The sequence below is a fragment of the Lynx rufus genome, unplaced genomic scaffold, assembly GCF_022079265.1.
Source record: "Lynx rufus isolate CCGP_SWC_20201006 ecotype Redwood Valley unplaced genomic scaffold, mLynRuf1.p SCAF_6, whole genome shotgun sequence".
In the NCBI taxonomy this organism is placed as follows: domain Eukaryota; kingdom Metazoa; phylum Chordata; class Mammalia; order Carnivora; family Felidae; genus Lynx; species Lynx rufus.
The window spans coordinates 96,667,262-96,687,901 of record NW_025814878.1 but is presented as its reverse complement, the minus strand read 5'-3'; the positions used below and the strand labels follow the sequence as shown (position 1 = coordinate 96,687,901).

Below are 20,640 nucleotides of genomic sequence, written 5' to 3'. Positions count from 1 at the left end.
CTAATGAGGAGAAATGTGAGGTTTATGGAGGTTATGCAACTTGCCCAAGGTCACAGGACTAGTAAGAAGCAAAAACCAGATTCAGACTGCTTTCTCTGGCCCAAAAGCCTGCTAAGCATTTAACTGCTTTGGTATACACCAGTAGACCAAGAAATAGAAAATCACATTAAAGGAGACCAGTGCACTATTAAGCAGCAACAGAGACTAGAAATAAGTTTCTGCTCAAGCATTTTAAAGGGATGGCATTGTAAGTAGGAAGAAACTGAAATGTCTTCCTTCTGAAAGCCCAAAACCAAGGGAAGATGGGTTTCTAGAGTTCATTCCCCCATTGACCCTTTCTTAATCATTATTTCTAGGCCACTTTATGTCAAACTGCCTGGCCATCAGAAGTGAGAGAAATTCATTGCTTCATTCAGAAAATATGAATGTTTCTCCAACTAGAGACTGCAAACTCAAGATCCTTGTCCAGGATGCATAACGGCTCTGACAAGAGGGTAACATCCCTCCTTTGTTATTATGGCTAATCATAATTACTTGGGATAAAATAATAAATTTTAATTCAGCGATGCTTATGGCCGTCGGGCATCTTAACATAAAAGAACAAAAAATATAATTAATTAAATCAAGGCAATATGCCTATTTCCATCCCAGCTCATTAGTATTAATTGATTGGGTTAATTCTCTTTTGTGTTTAATAGTAGCTCCTAAAAATCAATCTAAAAAAGAGGGAGAAATGGAAGGGAGAAGTAGAGATGGTAAGTAAATGAAAGTTCTGAATATTTTGTTAATTAACTCAAAATATAATAAATATAGCTTACACTCTTATGGTCACAAAAATAATGTGCCACTTTTTAATAAAGTTCAGGAATCAGTACATATAGCATCATAAATAATGGCTAAAATTTTGCCTCAAAGAAATGTATAATCTTCCTCTCTAAGTTGTACTAATAAGAAAAGACTATCAATTCTATTTTACAGATGGAAATACAAGGAAGGCACAGAGAATTCAAGACTCTTGAGGGCCATATGTAGAGGTACTGTATTAGTTTTCCTGTTGTAGGGGCCTACCTAGTCTTCTACATATTAGAATGCTGGCTTCCATGTATGGAAAAATAACATAGAAGATGCAATATTTTCATAAAGTAGTTCTAAATATAGTCGTTAGGTGATCTAATTTCACTTTTATGTAACACTAATCCTTTTCTTAAAGTATATATATTCTTCACGTAGAATGTCACCTTTGTAATGTGGGAATGGAGGAGAAAGTGCCTCCACCAGTGATACTTTTTTTTAAAATCTTTTGAAAAGATTATTTCTGGCTTGAAACTTTTCATGCTTTATCTTGGCCCATAGATGATATCAGAAACCGAAAGAAAACTCCACTCAGCTATTTTTGTGATACCATGAATGGGTATGAGAAAGAGAGACAGGGGTGCTGAGATGGTTCAGTCAGTTAAGCGTCTAACTCTTGATTTCGACCCAGGTCATGATCTCACGGTTTGTGGGATCGAGCTTTGTGTCGGGCTATACACTGACAGTGTGGAGCCTGCTTGGGACTTTCTCTCTCTCTCCCTCTCTCTCTATCCCTCCCCCACTTGGGTGTCTGGCTCTCTCTCTCAAAATAAATTAACATTTTTTAAAAAGGGAAAAGAGAGTAACAGAGATTCAGAGACTGAATTACTGTTGATGATGATGATTCAATCTTATATTTGAATAAACTTTTTATTATCCCTCAAGTACTTTCACACACTGTATAGTCAAGAGAAGATATTATAGGTTTAGAGCAATACTAGCAACCAGATTTTTGAGAGTTGGAGTCCTTTACCAGTTCCGAATGCCTTTTAGAAACAGAAAAATAACTTACCAATGGATTTTGTATTTCTCACAATTCACAGTGGCATACACTTATATATAGGTATATGTATGTAAATATATGTATTTATGTGTATATATGTGTGCATATATACATGTGTGTTTACATATGTACCTATGCATACGTATATACCTATATATGTAAGAACAACTAAAGACAATAAAAGTTAGGAAAAGTGATAATTAAGAAAGCAAGAGTTTAAAAATTATGCTTTTTAAATTTCATACGGGATCTGAACTCTGCATCATTTTAGCTGTCCATCAACCATAAGCACATGGTTTCATTCAACCATCAACACATACTCAGTATCCTACACACTGAAGAGACAGTAGTAAATAGATTGGTGAAGTCATTTGCCTTTTGGAGGTTATGCTAGCAGAGGAAGCAGACTATGAACCAACAAGGAAATTTATAATATGTGAGGATAAATTGTTATGAAGAAGGTAAAGCAAAATAAAAGGAAAGAGAATAGTAAGAAGTGGTTGCAATTTCTGAAAAGATGACCATCAAGGCCTCTCTAATAAGTTGATATTGTCTCAGAGAACAAACAAAATAAGTGAGCCAGCCACATGCATACCTGGAGGAAGAGTATTCCAGGCAAAAGACATTTTGGGCAAAGGCGTGAGGTATGTGTACACCTGGTATGTTTATAGAAGAGCTGAAACAGAATGAATGAGGAAGACCAGTCAATGAAGGGGCCAGAAGTTTGATAACGGTTAAGTTTAGATTATTCCTAATGAAATGAGAAGAAAGACACTGGAGGGTGTTAGAGGAAAGAAGTACAAGACCTGACATATTTTTAAAGGATGTGTACAATAAACTATTGGGGGGTTACTTTAGCATATGGCATAAGAGTCAAACACCAATGACTTAAACACATGAAGTCTTTTTCTTCAATCATGAAATAACTTCAGAGGTGAACAGTCCCAGTTGCAGTGTTACTACTGGCAACTCCAAAACCATCAGGATCCTGAGTTTCTTCCATCTTTCTGCTTCCCCATTCTGAATGAATCACCTCATTGTCCAAGATGGCAGCTGAAAATGTAGCTATTATATTTACATTCCAAGAAGCAAAGAAGAGGAAGAAGCAAGGACAAATAGGGCATGCATCCTAATGGGTCAACTCTACTTTAGGAACTTTCCAGATACCCTGTACCACACCTCCCCTTATATCTCCTTGATTGTCTCTAAGCCACAAGGCTATGTCTAACTAAAATGGAGGCCAGGAAATGTAGCATTTTGGCTGGATACTTTGTTGCCCCAAACAAAAATGGGGGGTCTGCTACTAAGGAAGACAAAGAATCAGAAACAGGGGAATCGATTACAGGGCCATTTGAAATGGTCCCAGCCAAAAATTATGTTGCTTAGAACTAGATTGGTACCAATGGATGTGTTGATCTATGAGACACAAGTCAAAGGTCCAGACAAGATTCACTGATGGATTGGTCATGGGATGTGAGAAACAGAAATAAGTCTAGGATGTTTCCAAGGTTTGGAGCCTGAGTCACTGAACATGAACAGTTCCAATAAGCAAGATGGATTCTCTGTGTATATGAATGGTCAAAACTTATCTCAGACATAAATGATAGGGTCTTCACCTCCTACCACCCAATCCTAATCTTACATTCTTGATACCCACTCCTCTGGAGTATTCTGCCTTAATGCTTGCAACACATATTAGAATTAGAAATTTTACACTTTTGAGGTGGCTAGGTGGCTCAGTCGGTTAAGCATCTGACTTCAGCTCAGGTCATGATCTCACAGTTTGTGAGTTTGAGCCCCACATCAGGCTCTGTGCTGACAGCTTAGAGCCTGGAGCCTGCTTCGGATTCTGTGTCTCATTCTCTCTCTGCCCCTCCCCCCTTGTGCCTCTCTCTCTCTCTCTCTCTCTCTCTCTCTCTCTCTCTCAAAAATAAATAAAAATGTAAAAAAAATTAAAAAAAAAAGAAATTTTACTCTTTTGTATTTTCTCCCTAATTAGCTTCTCTAGTGATAATGCACATTTATTCATGTTAAGTATTAGTCTTCACTTTTTCTCATACCTCATACAAATTCCTAGGCCACTTAACAAGTATCCAGAAGGCATGGTTGAATCAAATTTGATCTGTGTGGCTTCCCTGTTATCATTCTTTCTAGAAGCTATGACCCATCTATGTATGATAAAAATCTCAGTTTCATTCCAGGCAACCCTGCTCTCTGCCAACAACTCCCGTACCTACTTGTACAGAAACCAGTGTCCGCTACTTACCCTCACATTCCTACCAATGGCCCTACTCTCCAGGAGAAAAGAGGGGATCCTTCAGATAACTCACTCTCCCTCTCCACAGGATAAGAGTTTACTCCTCTAAATCTAGCTCACTTATTCCAAGTAAATTCAGATTGAAATATATTGCCTGGACCAGGAGTATTAATAAAAGCCACTTTTAAAAGGTGACAGGTCGAGACAAATATTTGCATTATTCAGATGTTGAACTCTCCAAAAGTAAGAAATCAAGTGTATATTCCTCATGCCACTGCCTTTCTCTTACCCTTTACTTTCTGATGCCTCTTCTCCATCTTCAGTCTCTGGCCCTATCGCACCATTGCTTGATTGAACAATTACCTGGAACTAATGGGACATCCAGAGACTCAGTTGATCTAGACTTTTAGCTGGAAAAGTTCTCTCAAATAATATCAATATAAGGCAAAGACCCTTGAGAGCCTAAAGGTCATCTCATCCTTCAGCAGCATTTGACTCCTGGTTAAAGGTCTACAAAGAACATTTTTTAAATGTTTATTTATTTTTGAGAGACAGACAGACATATACAGGATCCATGTTATCAGAGCAAAACCTGATGCAGAGCTCAAACTCACGAACCGTGAGATCATGATCTGAGTCAAAGTTGGATGCTTAAGTGACTGAGCCACCAAGGAGCCCCTACAAAGAACATTTTTAACCTGAGATTATAAGTCTAAAATTTTCCTTTGTCACTGCTAGTCCTTAGGTAGTTGATGTCCATCAATAAGTCAGCATTCCCCAAAGCCACTGGTCATACACACACACACACACACACACACACACACACACACACCACACACACACACACACACACACACACACACACACACACACACACAAAGACAGGTCAATAACCTAAGCTGACAGACAATTTTTCCTAAAGGATACAAATTAACTGATTTGCCTGAACACTTCTTCCTTGATATCAGAAACACACACACACACCCCTTCCAAAATATAGAATGTAAAATGCCTAATCAGAAACCTGATTCCATCCATAAGAGACAGATATCCATATTACATTAGTTTATCCCCTTCAGAATATTTTATTTTCCCTTTATTTTCCCCCATGCTCTTACTTTAACAAGAACAAATGCCCTTGTAAGTGTTAAACATATTTTTTATAAAGAGTAATGTTTTAGTGCAGAGTTTTATAGCTACCCATAACTAATCACATTTCCAAAGCTATTTTCATTTGCCAATGAAGACAGCCACTTTGATAACCATTCCTTATTATCAGCCACTGAAGTAGGCAATGATTTTTATTCTCATTTAACAGATAAGGAAACAAATGCTCCAAGAGGTGAAATAAGTGACTTAGTCATTTGGTGATGTGGTGGAGAAGTTGAAATTTGAATTCTCATCCAACTTCCCAGACCCTAGAGCTATGTGGCCAGATTTTCAATAAGGAAGCCTATTTATATGACTTTCCAGGGGACCAGGAAGTCAAAACCACAACAGGGTAAGAGCAGGAAGACATTGCTTTCTTGGCAGGGAATTTCAAAGGCAGCAACATTAACCACTTTCAGAGCATTTTGCTATATTGTGGGGGCTTCCCTGGACAAGCATGACTACAAAGTGCCTGAATAAAGAAGCATATTCTTTGGTAACATTATTAACCTTCTTTTATTTGAAAAAATAAAATAATTAAGCTCTGTGCTTATAAGAGTCCAAAGAAAGGGCCTTCATTTTGAACACTCTGACCACTTCTTCCTTTTACATTAAAATCTCAATTTGTTCCCAGAATAAATTCTCAACCAAGTGTTGGAACTTATCCAAAAAGTTCCCCTCCCTCCTGCCCCCAAAATGAAAGAATTATATATGGTAATGCCACCACTGATCTCCAAACTCCACAAACCTTTAACGTGCAGGAAGCTGAGGATGCTTGTGTTGGTGTCAAGCAGTAGCAATTGGCCATTCTCCACTGTGACATTGTCGCCATCTTGTGGCACTCTCTCAGGAAACCAACTGTAAGACCTTGACCATCTCAGGCAGAACTGAAAGGAAAAGTTGCCCTGGAAAACAGTTTTAATGTTTTATTTTGTTTGGTTTAAAGCATAATAGTATGGAGGATCAATCTAAATGGAAATCTCTTAAACTAAAATTAATTTGCATGTAACGTTAAACGTCTCAATAAAATTAGTCACCCTCTCTTGACTAACTCAAAAAGGGATAAATACAGAAGGGGCAAAGTTACACTTGAAATGTCTCTGTGTTGGCCACTGGAATTCTCCAACAATGTGGTGCTGCTCATGTTTTCTTACCTTTTATTTTTCTCCAGGACAAGTCCCTTTCTACTGAATAGAAGGGTCGATCCCATTTTTTATTTTTATAGACATGTATTGAGTCTTGAACAAAAAGTCATAAATATCCTGGAATCGAGAGAATTAAAATGTTCTGCTTGATGGGTGGCATTTTGCTTTATGTAATTGGTATCATTTTTCATTGGCTCTACTGCCAAGGGTCCTTGTTTTATAGGAACATTCCTCTTTCCAAGTCCAGCCTCCCACTCTGTCTCTTTTTGATATTGTTGTTGCCTTTCCCTCTATGCCTAGTGCATCAGTGCTGGAAACAAAATGCATAAATGAAATGCCCACTGACTTCAGAGGATAGCTTGAGTGAGTGATGGGCAGGGAGCGAGGCTGAGAGGGGCCCAGATAAAGAAACACCCCCTTCCCACTCAGACTCCAGTCTCCCTCACAGAACTGTTGGCTTTCCTTTAATTTATGGTCACACTGAAGTCACATGTTTTTCAAAAAAGGAATGTAAAAAAACACAGAAAGCAGTATTCAGCTCATGTAAGAGGCCAAGAACATGTCTAAATATCTTGTGCAGTTATGGGACTATAATTATAAGTAAAATAAAATCAGAATAGAGAAGGTATTTCCCTCGAGGTAGTACATACATGTGTCTGTCTCTTTCCACACACTTCTTCCCACCCAGATTCTCACCAATATGAAGCTTGGGTTCCTATAAAAGAACTGCCTAGAAAGTCCTCTTGTGAGGTGTTAGAAGCAGATGGGAGAAGATCATTAAGAAGGGAAGGCATGTTTATAATACCAATAACTACACCTACACAGAGAATAGTACCCTGGAGTATTTCTGAGAGAGAAAATGGAAAAGTGTGTAGCCAGAATAGCCAATAGGTTTTCCAGGAGAGTGTACTGACCCCCCAACTCAATAGTCTTGAGTTGTATACCCAACCCAATTGCCTACAAGCCTTTGGGATAAGGAGAAGCAGTGTTTTTTTTTATTCTCTACACCTACAAAGGAGAAAAAAGTTCATGAGTCCTCCCAATTTAAGAGATGGATAAGCAGCACTAGCACCATGAAAAGAAGGGGCTATACATGAGCATCTTTGTAAGTCGTATGAACTATATCCCCATAATGGCCATCTGTAGACTCAGAAAGTGTGAAAGAATTTTAGCTCTTTACTGATTTCACACTGAAGTTAGGCAAAGGGAAGTAAAATTACACAAAGTGGTCCTTACAGGCTATACATTATATGTTCTTAGAATCCCTTAATTCATTTCCATCAAATCTAAAAAAGGGAGAGGGAGGTGAATAGGAGGAAACTGAAATGGAATAAAGTGGTGAAAAGGTGGGAGAGGCTAAACTGAATAAAGACAGTAAAGTCAACTGTAGAGAAGATGAACTAGATTATTGGTCACATTGGCTGGAAGTCCACTCTAAAAGAACTTTTGAATAAGCCTAACTAGGTTCCTAGAAGATCAGAAATGGAAAAACTCTAGAGAAATCCTATTTCTTCATTTTAAAGGGAGTTTCTCAGCTTAGAACAGTTTGAGTTAGAGAGTCCCTCAGTGCCACCATGATGGAATCAGAAGCTTAGGAGGTAGGGCCCAGGGAACCATCATTTTAATGATCCCTCAAAAACCACTTCTGCATCAAAGTTTGAGGATGAATTCAGGGCAAGGGCTAGAGGGAAGAAAGATACATCCCAAAAAGGAACCTGGACACTTCCTTCAAACTAGTCCCTGAAGCACAGGGTCTTAAGGAAGGCCAGCAAGCTGGACAAGATTGGGGTGTGGATGAGCTCTAATGAGTTTGAAGGATTCAACAACATAACTCTTCCTGAGACATTAACCTAGTGGTCAGATCTATACCCCACCTACAGAACAACAAGAAAAAGAGGCTCATGACTTTGACAGTGGAAAGATCTGGAACAATTAAACATTAATTAGGTATGTGAGGGAGTCAAAGGAAAGCAATTCCATGGTCTCTTGCATTAATTAATTTGAGAACATCATAATACTTCCAATTATCACTGATATCTGTTATCTACCTCTAAGTGAACCTTTAAGATAACTTTCTGTCTTGCTCTGAAGACCCTGTATATACATACATTAGCTACCTTCCATGTGTTATAACATCTTGGCCTGGCCTGGCAACCTTCAAAAATTGCTACACTAAACCCCAACTTGGCAAGTGGAAAGGTTAAATATTGTTATTTCCTCCTCACAGTTGAGGAAACAAAGGCTCAAAGAGTTTAAATGATGTGTCAAAGGCCACAGTGGTAAAAACAGATGGAATTGATACAGAGAAAGCTCCCAATTCAGGCCATTTCACTCACCTTGGACTCTCCTCGAACACTCTTCCTCAAAATCTCTGCTGGCTCACTCTCCTACTTCATTCAGGACTCTGAGCAAATAACACCTCCTACCCTACCTCCTTAATAAAATAGCACCTCCAATAACTCCCTCTCCCCAACACTATTTAATTCTGGTGTGAGAGCTTTAATTCCATGTGTATTTATCATCTATTGAGCTTACTCAAATGAAAGCAAAGACTTTGCGTATTGCCCCACCCCTAAAAAGTATCTGACATAGTAAGTGCTCAATGGAACTCGAGGGGATAATTTCCCAAGTGAATCATTTCTAAGTGAACTCCTAATCCCATACATGCATTTACAGATGTTATACACACACATAAATACACATGCACATGAGTGCAACCACCTTCCTGATACAATAGTTAAACAAATAGGTGGAAACTAAAATACTTAAAAATCTGTACCCCATGGGTTTGGCATCCATTGGGTTTCACTCACATTCTTTCACAATCCTTTCTGCATTTTCAAGCTCTATTCAAACTTAAACCGAATGATGATGAGTGTATCTAAATCAAAACCCAAGACTTAGATTCCCTTCTCCCTGTGAAACCTTTTGTCATTTTTTTTCATTTACCTTCAGTTTCTCTACTTAGTGTGGTATACCTCAAATGAACATAAATGCTAAGCATTATGTTTCAAGAGACTTAAGCTTCCTTGTGCCAAACTACTCTTTAATATAATAATGGTACCTTGAGATGTATAAATTTTTGTTGATGATTCATGGTACAGTACAAAACAGTGACTAAATACTAAAAGCTCTAAAGAGTTAATGCAGCCTCGGGGCACCTGGGTGGTTCAGTCAGTTGAGCTTCTGACTCATGATCCCAGGTCATGATCCAAGGGCTGTGGAATCTTGGATTGAGCCCTGCATCAAACTCTAAGCCCCGCATCAAGGTCTGTGCTGAGCATGGAACCAGCTTAAGATCCTCTCTCTCTCTTTCTCTCTCTCCCTCCCTCTCTCTCTCCACCTCTTCCCTGATTGCTCTCCCTCTCTCAAATAAAAGAAATAATAAAATAAAATTAAAAATTAATGCAACTTCAACTATGTACCAGCTACCTGGGGAAGTAGAAATGTATCGCCATAATTGCAAGTTGTCAGTGAACCCGTAATTACAAACACACAATTTTAGCTCTTGACATTTTCAGAGGCGACACACTGGTAGTGTCATTCCCCATGTCAGTGGCAGCCCTGTGACTACCAGGGCAACACTCCATTAAACCGTGAGACTGGCACACTTTCTAATCACTATCACTTTGATCCAATCTAGCAAAAAAGAATTCTAAGAGCATTTAAAAACGTTTCTTTATTTTTGAGAGAGAGAGTGAGAGCAGGGGAGGAGCAGAGACAGAAAGGAGAATCCCAAGCGAGCTCCACTATGCCACCAGCCCAGAGCCCGACATGGGGCTCAGTCCCACTAACTACAGGATCATGACCTGAGCCAAAATCAAGAATCGGAGTCTTAACCAACTGAGCCACCCAGGTGTCCCTGCTAAGGGCATTTTAAAAGACATCTTGTCAATATATCTGAAAGTCTCTGAATTGATGCCAACACGGCGTTTTTGGTGAAAACCACGTTTTGTGTCACCAGCTCCGCCTATTGGTCAAAGCAGTTTTCACCTCCACCTAATATAATAAGTTTCTTCCACTATTGTTCCTGACATGCTCAGCCATTAGCTTTAGTTTTCTTCTTTGAGATAAGCCAATCACTCATTTCCATCCTGCAAATGAACAAAACCATTTCCGGGGTGCCTGGGTGGCTCAGTCGGTTAAACGTCCAACTTCAGCCCAGGTCATGATCTCACCGCTGGTGAGTTCGAGCCCCACGTTGGGCTCTGTGCTGACAGCTCAGAGCCTGGAGCCTGCTTTGGATTCTGTGTCTCCCTCTCTTTCTCTGCCTTTCCCCCACTCACGCTCTGTCTCTCTGTCAAAAATAAATAAATGTTAATATCCACTTAAAAAAATTTTTTCCTCACAGGCCTATAGGGTGGAGGTGGAAATAGAGATTTAAGAACTATCCAGAATTCACCTTCATCTTTTACCTCAGCCCATATAACCCAAAATAAACCAAAAAATAAAATATATACATATAAGTTTATGCCTACATATATATATGTGCATGTGTGCGTGTGTGTATGTGTGTATATATACATATATATACACACATACACACACATACACACACACACACACACACACACACACACACACACACACACATATATATAGGCACAAACTTCCCTGCCTCAGCTAGGAAGCTTATGCAATTTGTTTTCTTCTTGCAGCATGTCAGCACTTCTCTGAACTTCGGGAAATGTGCAGTGTCTGCAAATCTTACATGTCACCTTAAATGTACTTGCAACACCACCAGAGTCATCTTGAAAGAAGTCATTGATCAGCAAGCTTGAGCACCAAGCAGAGCAGAGACCTATCTGTGAGCAAATGTGCTAAGCTGGGGTGCTGGAGGAGACAGAGGAGGGAAATCTCTCCAGTCAGTGTCTCCTGGATGACAAAGACAAGGAAGAACTGTTCTGACACCTTACCAGAATGCCTTCTTGAGCATGCAAGCTTTGGAAATAGGACAAAACAGGTCCCTGTGACCAACATTCTCTCCACCGCTGACCCTTCTTCATTTTCTCAAAAGTATTTATTATCACTGAAACATGTATATCTGTTTATACTCTGCCAACCACCAACAAAATGTAAGCTTCACAAGAGCTTCTTGAGTTTCTGCTATATCCCCAGTTCCTCCAATGCCTGGTATGTACTAGGCACCCCAAAAATATATTTGAATGAATGGTCAGCTCTCATTAGGGCTCCTAATCACTATGCCATCATTTAACTTTTTTAATGTTTATTTATTTTTGAGAGAGAGAGAATCAGTGCATGAGCGGGGGAGGGGCAGAGAGAGAGGAAGACACAGAATCCGAAGCAGGCTCCAGGCTCTGAGCTGTCAGCCCAGAGCCCAACGCAGGGCTTGAACTCACAAACTACGCGATCATTATCTAAGCTAAAGTCAGATGCTTAACCGACTGAGACACCCCAGCGCCCATAACTATGCCATCATGTAAATTATCATTTTAATAACTGAAATTATCAGATATAAAGCCACAAATTTGGGGGGCACCTGGGTGGCTGAATCAATTAAGCATCTGACTTCAGCTCAGGTCATGATCTCGCGGTTCGTGAGTTCGAGCTCCACGTGGGGCTCTATGCTGACACCTCAGAGCCTGGGGCCTGCTTCAAATTCTGTGTCTACCTCTCTTTCTCTCAGCTCCTCCCCCACTCATGCTCTGTCTCTCTTTCTCAAAAATACATAAACATTAAAAAAAATTCAAGCTGCAAATTTTTTTCAATGCTCTTTCACATAGAAATATTTTTAATTTTTATAAAAACAAATTTATTTCTATTTTCTCTCATGACGTCCTCTTATTTTATGTATAGGACACCCTTCTTTCATTCTGACATAAACATCATTTATGTGTTCTTGATTTGTACGGTTTTATATCTGTATGTTAAGCCTCAAAGAATTTGGAATTTATGTTGGTGAGAAGTTTCCCATTTTTCTTTGTTCCCCCCCAAATAATTAACTTTCTTCACATCATTTATTAAATAACATTTGCTTTCCCAACTAATAGTCTTGGCTATTTTAATAATTGTATTATTATGTTGGGTGATATTAAACTGGTTACCCAATTAAAATCCCAAACCTTTTACATATGACCTGATGTGAAGTCATCTCTTCCAGGTACATGTGACCTTATCCTTCTTCTTAAGGTTCTCATATTATCATTGAGAAAAAGACAAATAGCCATACAATTAATATAAAGTGTAATAACTAAAGGGATAAACAAGGCACCATGAGAGTTCAACAGATTAGCTGCCTGACCCAGGTGGAGACTGCCTTATAGGTAAAATCCAGTTTATTAATCCCCTTTTCTTCTTCTTCTTCTTTTTTAATCTGAACACTGCAGATAAATTAACATGGGCTGAGATTATTTCAGCTGATTAAGAAACAAAAAATGCTTATTTTACAAAAGTCAACTATCCACAAATCCAGGATTACAAATAGAGCCCCTGACCTATAATTTAATAACTCCTTAGGGAACAAAAAGGAAATTAAATTAGTCTAGCATAATTTGTTCTTACTGAGCTCATGCTGGCTCTAAGTGATCACTTTCTTTTCTTGGTGCTTATACACCCTTCATGATTATGAGATAACATAAGAAAGTCCTTGCACACCATCCGGCACATTGACTACTCAAAGCCATGGCAACAATACCTTTTGCCAGAATTGCACCCAGTTCAAATTTACCCATTGTACCTGTTAGAAAACTAGGCTATTTACTAGCTTACCTCTCAGTTCTACACATATCCTATACCCCATTATTTCACAAGAAATATTGGTATTAACTTAATGCTTCTTACATATAAGTTATTTTCACACTTTTGAGCTTCAGGGGACTATTAGAGTCTGCAAACAGAACAAATTTACAGAGCCTCTCTTTATCTTTTCTTTCATGTGAATCTTCACATCTCCTCTTACAATGTCTCTTCTGAATTATAAACTTGAAGATCGTTCCACTTGCCAGAGAAATAATAATGACAATGATAGCTACAAATCCTTGCATGCATCTCATGTCCCAGGTACACTGCTAGATATTTTACTTATACTATCACTAAATTTTCTCAACTGAAAAACATACATAGTACCCTCTCCACTTTGAATTTACAATTTTTTGAATTTAGCAATTAATAATAGCTAACCATTTTTGCATGCACCTAACAGAAATAACCCCAGTGAATAATCCCAGTCTCTCTTCAGCCTTCTTGCCTGGAACTATGGAGCAGGTGGATCCCTAGATTCAACAAATATTTATGGAACACCCATTGCCCACCAGAGACTGATGTAGACACAAAACAAAACAAATCCGTTACCTCATGGAGCTTATATTTTAGGAAGATAAAGTTAAATATACAAAATGAATAATGTGCTCTGAAAGATGAGGAGGATGAGGAGGAGGAGGAGGAGGCGGAAGAGGAAGGAGGAGGAAGAAACAGGAAGGAGGAGAAAGGAGGAGGAAGGAGGAGGGGAAGGAGGAGGAAGGAGGAGGAAGGAGGAGGAAGGAGGAGGAAGGAGGAGGAAGGAGGAGGAGGAGGAAGGGGGAAGAAGCAGGAGAAGGAGGAGGAAGGAGGAGGATGGAGGAGGATGGAAGAGGATGGAGGAGGAAGGAGGAGGAGGAGGGAGGAGGAGGAGGAGGAGGAGGAGGAGGAGGAGGAGGAAGGAGGAGGAGGAAGGAGGAGGAGGAAGGAGGAGGAGGAGGAAGGGGGAGGAAGCAGGAGAAGGAGGAGGAAGGAGGAGAAAAAACAGGGTGAAGAGTGTCAGAAGTGCCAGGGTGGAAGGAGTTATTTTATATCCAGCCATCAGGGACTGTGCCTGTGATAAAGTGGAGTGTGAGGAGGAGTGGAGTGAGAACCAGAGGCTATCTGAAGAAGACCTAAGGAAGGAGCATGCGTAGAATGCCACTGGGTCAGCAAGGCGGGTAGGCAGGGTGGTGGTCTGAAAGAAGAAAGAGTGCACGGCTCTATAACCTTCCTGCCGATGCAGGGGGATGTTTGTTTTTCCCACTGCAAAAAGGTTTCAAGTTCTTTACATGCCACAGAGAAAAGAATCATGTAAAATATTCAGTAGTATATAACAGGGTCAGCAAACTACAGCTTACATCCAGTCCACCCACTGTTTACACAAATACATTTTAATTGGAACGTGGGTCTGACTATTCATTTACATATTGTTTACAGCTGCTTTGAGTTTGTGACTATATTGTTCACAAAATCTAAATTATTTACTATCTGGATCTTTATAGAAAAAGTTTGCTGACTTCTGGGATGTTCCAATTCATACTGTCACTACAGAAATAAGGATTGATATTGTCAAAGCACCTGTAATATGCTCAGTACAGTACATCTATATACTGTGTCAATATTTAAATATGTTCAAAATGAAACTTTCTATAATTAAAAATAAATAAGTATACTACAGAGTTTGGGGACTGGCAAGCAAAAACATCTTAGTAAAGAATATACATTGAAATACTGGAAACTGGTTCGATTCTCCTCATTTTCCAATAAGCAATAAACCAGTTCTCTGAAGACTACATAAATGCAAGTAAAAGTGTGAGCAAGTGTGTGTGTGTGTGCCACACACACATGCCAATGCACACATACACACATAGAGCCAAATCAGAAGATTGACAGATACATGCTAGCCTTTTCCACAGAGCTGACACACTGCCATTTAACCAGCGAGCACAGAGCATGTGTTTCTGTTCCCAGTCACTAGTAAGAGACAAGGTTAACATTTTAAGTGATGGACTACAGTACGTTATTTCCCCATGCAATGGACCCATGACTGCACCGCCTTTGAAAACACTTAATTTCAGTGATTGAATACACGGGAGTACACTTTCCCTGCTATGAACCTTTGACAGCTCCTCAGTTTCATATACCAGGGGAACCTTTTCTCCCCTCCTTTTATTTTTTTCCTCCCCTTTATACCTGAAGGGAAACAAAATGAATATGTGGTGGCAGAGGGGAAAGAAGGAAGCCAGATAATGAAAACCCATTTATAAGCATCAGTGTATTTTACAATAGAAGTATTCACTGCCATCTGCTCTAATTACTTTTAATGTTTGGGCTACCATCTTCATACAATAGAAATAATGATCTCCTTAAGGGCAAAAAGAAAAAAAAAATTTACAGAAACAAACAAAAGTTGATTACATTTAGCTCCCAGGCTAAAGAAGCATCAAGCTACTTTGTAGTGAACAATCAATTAGAAAAGTGGGTAGATCTCTGATTAACACAAACAAATTGGGTCCCCTTTGTGGTTCCCTCCCACTTTCTCCTTTTCCCATCTCTTTGGAAGAGCTGTGCCCACAGCTCACAGACAGCAAGGATCTGACTAGGCACATTTCTGGGTCTGAAGTTATTTCACAGCTATTCCTTACATTTGGATCAGAACCAGACAAAGCTGAGCCTTCTTGTTCACATCAGACATGCCCTACTTTGAGAAATACTGAATATAGAGATGGATATTCTACTAAAAGTACAGATCATCTCATGAAGTTCCTGGGAGGCAACCCAAGACCTGAACCCCTCAACAGGAAGCTAGAATTAACAGTCTCATTGAAGTCTCCAAGAATAGAAATTACCCAGACTGGGCCCATTACTTGGTACTCTGGGAGAGTCGAGGACTAGGTGAAATAGTAGAGTCCAGGAAGACATGGAATACATCACTGCAGTGCCAGCAGAACCTTGGCTTTCACAAAAGTGTGTCTAGAGACCTTCTCAAATCCTCAAATTCAAGCATACTATCTGTATTAAAGAAGAATCCTGAGGTGCTCCCCAAAATTCCTGCACCTTGGTGTACAAGCTCAGCACAATCCCCTCTCCTTCAGTAGAGAGTTGGTAAGTACAATGGGATATCACTTCCACGATTAGGTTTTGGCAAGGGTGAAGGAAGGAGATGGGCTTCAACCTATCAGGAGAGCCCTTAAAAGATAGATCACTCCACTGGCCTTGAAGGAGCAAACTGCCATATCATGAAGAGGACCTTGTGACTGGGAACCAAGAGTAGCCTCTAGGACCTGAAAATGGTCCTTGGCCAACAGCCAACATGCAAATGAGGACTCAGTCTTGTGGTTGAAAGGAACGGACTTCTGCCAACAACCTGCAGAAAGACCTTGAGCTCCAGATAAGAATGTAGCAAGGCTGACTCCTTAATTTCAGCCTCAGGAAACTGGGAGCAGAGAACCCAGCTACTCTGTGCCCAGACTTCCAACCCAGAGAAATGGTGAAATAATAAGTAGGCATTGTTCTAAATCAGAGACTGTGGTTATTTGTTATGCAATGCAGCAATAGAAAATGAATATGCCACTATACATCTCTGGAAAGTCTTTTCATTTGTTTGCACCTGGGTTTCCCCACTTCACTGAACTTACTGCTCAAAAGATGGCAGTGTTGGACAATGGCCAGCATGTTCTCTCACTGCTTAAGTGACACCCCCCCACACACACATACACACAGGACATGAAACATAGAATTTTTTAAATTTACAATTCCAATAAGTTTAAATTAAGACCTACAGAGACCTTCCATTTGTTCAGGAAGAGCTAAGACTACTGAAGATAAACAGCAAATGCCAGCAAATGCTGTCTTCACAACCTCTTTGTCTTTAAGCTGAAGAAATACAAAACTTTCCTGATCCAAAATGTGTGCCCTTTGGGAGATACTAAGAATATTAAAAGTCTATATTCTGACTCTACTTCTGAGAATAGTATTTGAATATAATTGGCTCTAATAGCACTACTCTTTGGCTTACGTTTCTTCCTTAGGACAAAAGAGGATCTGACTTTTTATTCCCTCACTGAAAAAAGAAAAAAAAAAAAAAAAAAGACACTGCCTTGCTGGGTAAAACCAAGCTCAGAAACCAGAGAGATCCATTCGGTATCTGGTATCTTCATTGATCTTGATTAAATACCTTTTCCCTCATCCTTTAATCTTCAGGGTAGGATTAATATACTTTTTGGGGAGGACAAAGGGAATGTTAACTTAGGTTTTTAGCTCTCCTGATATCAAAATAGCATCACGTTTTATCCTAGAGCATTCATGCATGTATTGCCTGGTATTTAATGATGCAAAAGGTTATACATTTTAAGGCTAATATCACAAAATTATCAGTCCTACTTGAGGAAGGAGAAAGATGAAATAATGTGTTTCAGAGCTGGGATGAGATCTCGAGTATCTAGAATTAGGGGAAATCTCCTGGGCACTGTGGTACAGATGCCTTTTTATATATATACAGATTGTGCTGATTAAAATCATTGCCATCATCTTTGAGAACATTCACTGGGTGCTCGCTATGGACCAGGCATTGTGGTACCTACCCCTGTACCCATGAATGGATAATTAGATTTCTAAGCTCTTAGAGCCCAGTTTCAAGTGCAGTGTTCCCTTCACTCCAAACACATCCGCCACACACTGTCCCTTTTCTGCCAAACTCTGCTTATTGGCTCCAGATGCAATGAATCATCTACTGACTTGAGTGACATTAGAGGTAAACACCAAGGTAAAATGTAGAGATAATTGAATAACACCAACTACCAGTAACAGCAGTCCAGGCAAAGGAGGAAATAGACCCGGAGATTTCAGATAGGGCAGTCTGATGGAAACCCTCCACTTTCAGGATCAAAACCACATCCATTTGACATGATGGAAAAATATCTGTGTTTTATTTTTCCAAATTTTCATATGTCAGTTATCAGTATGGATAGCAGCAAGCAGGTGGTGACATAATCTAAATGTCCCATGATTAAAAATAAAACATCCAAAAATCAACTACCTCTATTTAGTATATCAAAGTAGTGTGCATTAAGCTATTTCTAAAATATCTATATTTTATTTTTTTATTGCTGGTAAATAAGATTAATGTATGCATTTTCCTTCTAGCATACTCTTCTTCAGAGAAAAACCTTGTAAAGCAAAAATGTTTCAAAGCCTTTTCAAAGATTCATCAAGCTCAATATAATTTCCAGATAGAAAAAAAATGGACTTTAATCATTTGCTTTACAGTCACCTGGAATTCATTGTACACAATGCACATAACATATAAACATGGGCTTATAACATATACACCTAAGTTTATATAAACATTTGAAAAACTTTCCTTATTATGTGTCTTTAAAGGCAGAAAATCCAGAACCTTGGCAAGTACCAAACAATCCATACACATAGTTATCACCCAAGAAGCTCCACAAAGCTTGGAAGTTTGAAAGCCACAAAGACCTCTATGAAATGAGCCTTAAAGCATCAGTAATCAGCTACATAGAGATTCAATGCTGGACTAATTCAATAAACAATACCGGACAATGATCAGAGGCCATGATGCCTCTCAGAACACATGCAAAATGCCTTTCTGCAGAATTCTCTCAATTTGGGGGAATTAGCCCCTTGCTGGAAATCAGTTCATTAACTTGCTAAGGATTAATTATTCATGTGGCCTCTGTTTTCCTTTAAGAAATAGAAACTTCTCTTTTCCCCATTTTCCCATCAGAAGAAATAAAGCTCTCCATAAGTCCCTCTCTTACTTCAGGGTTGCTGAAAGCTTAGATACATGTTCCAACGCACTAGTCTCCCCTCGTCCACCAGGGATACATTCCAAGACTCCCCATGTATGCCTGATACAGCAGATAGCGATGAACCCTATATATACTATGCATTTTTCTATACTTGCATACCTCTGATAAAATTCAACTTATGAATTGGATGCAGTAAAAAATTGATAGTAACTAAAAACATAGGGATTATAACAATATACTGTAATAGAATTTACGTGAATGGGGTCTATCTCTACCTGAAGATTATCTTATTGAACTGTTCTCACCCTTCTTTTTGTAATGTTGTGAGATGGTAAAATGCCTATGTGATGAGATGAAGTGAGGTGAATGAGTAGGTGTTGTGACATAGCATTGGGCTACTAGTCAGATAGAGTATCGTCTGCTTCCAGACTGCAATTGACTGAGGGACATTAAAACCAGGGGAAACTGTGACCATGGAAAGCAGAGCTGCAGTTAAGGGGGAATAACTGTATCTGGTTTTAAAAATGGGAAATGAAGTGACTACTACAAGACTGCTCATGGAATCAAGCAGGAGTAGAGTCAGGACAAAAGCCAAATTGAAGTGACTTACTTTTCCACCAAAGGCATATACTTTTATTTTTCAAATTAACGTAGTATAAGGAGTGCTTCTAAACTGTTCTTTATTTGAGAAAGAGAATGTGTGCATGTGCAAGTGGGGGAGAGGGGCAGAGGGAGGAAAAGAGAAAGAGAGAAGCCCAAGCAGCCGCCATGCTCAGCGCAATGCCCTATGCAGGGCTCGATCCCACGACCCTGGGATCATCACCTGAACCAAAATCAAGAGGTAGACGTTCAACGAACTGAGCCACTCAGGCTCCCCTAAAATGTTCTTGATGGAGCAATCACTCTGCATTTCAGTAGGAATGGGCCATTCCAATGATCCCATGAAAAAGCTCGCAAGCATATAGCACAACTTTCTATTATTCCCGCTCTCCTACTACTTGATAACTTTCTGACATCCCTTTCTCCAGATGAAGTTTCCCTTGCCTAGGATCAACCCAAAGGAGTTTTTGCTGTTGTTCTAGAAAATCGAGAAAAAATGGCTTTACCTCTTTACCAATTACACATAGCAGAAAGAACTAACTCTGCCTTGTTACTCCCTCCTCTTTCCCACTGTACTCAACCAATTCAGGAGGGAGGGTAGTTTTTAATCTGTAAGTCTGTAAGTTTCTTATATGGGAGACCAAAGCAAAGCAAACCTAAACTTGATTTAGTTTAAAACATTTTTAAACCTTTGAACATTTTGAGAACATTTATAGACAATGTAATGTACATTTGCAATTGACATTGTGCCTGATTCCCTAAGCAACCAAGATGATAAGAAGGTATCTATAGAATGTGTAGAGGCTACACGGCAAAAAAAAAAAAAAAAAAAAGACAAAAAGTGCAGCTTATTTACATTCTTCAGACCAAGCAAGAGACTTGGATTTTAAAGATAAAACTTAGGCCAATTATAATTTATATAAAAGATGTCTCTTTGTTTTTACACAGGAGAAATCTTCATGATATTAAATTCGGCAATGATTTGTTGGATGTGACACCAAAAGCACAGAAACAAAATAAAAAACAGATAAAGTGGACTTCGCCAAATTAAAACTTTTGCGTATCAAAGGACATTAACAATAGAGTAACATAGAATGGTTGGAAATTCCATTCCATGGAATG

The 20,640-nt window shown here is 39.2% G+C and overlaps 1 protein-coding gene across 1 annotated transcript in view; it reads right to left on the bottom strand.

The window, feature by feature from the left end:
- PKHD1 (PKHD1 ciliary IPT domain containing fibrocystin/polyductin) overlaps positions 1-20,640 on the bottom strand; it is a 484,216-nt gene that overhangs the window by 332,436 nt on the left and 131,140 nt on the right. Inside the window, exon 35 of the mRNA XM_047102754.1 lies at positions 6,010-6,166. Within this exon, the coding sequence (XP_046958710.1) occupies positions 6,010-6,166 (157 nt within the window). The remainder of the gene's footprint in view (positions 1-6,009; positions 6,167-20,640) is intronic.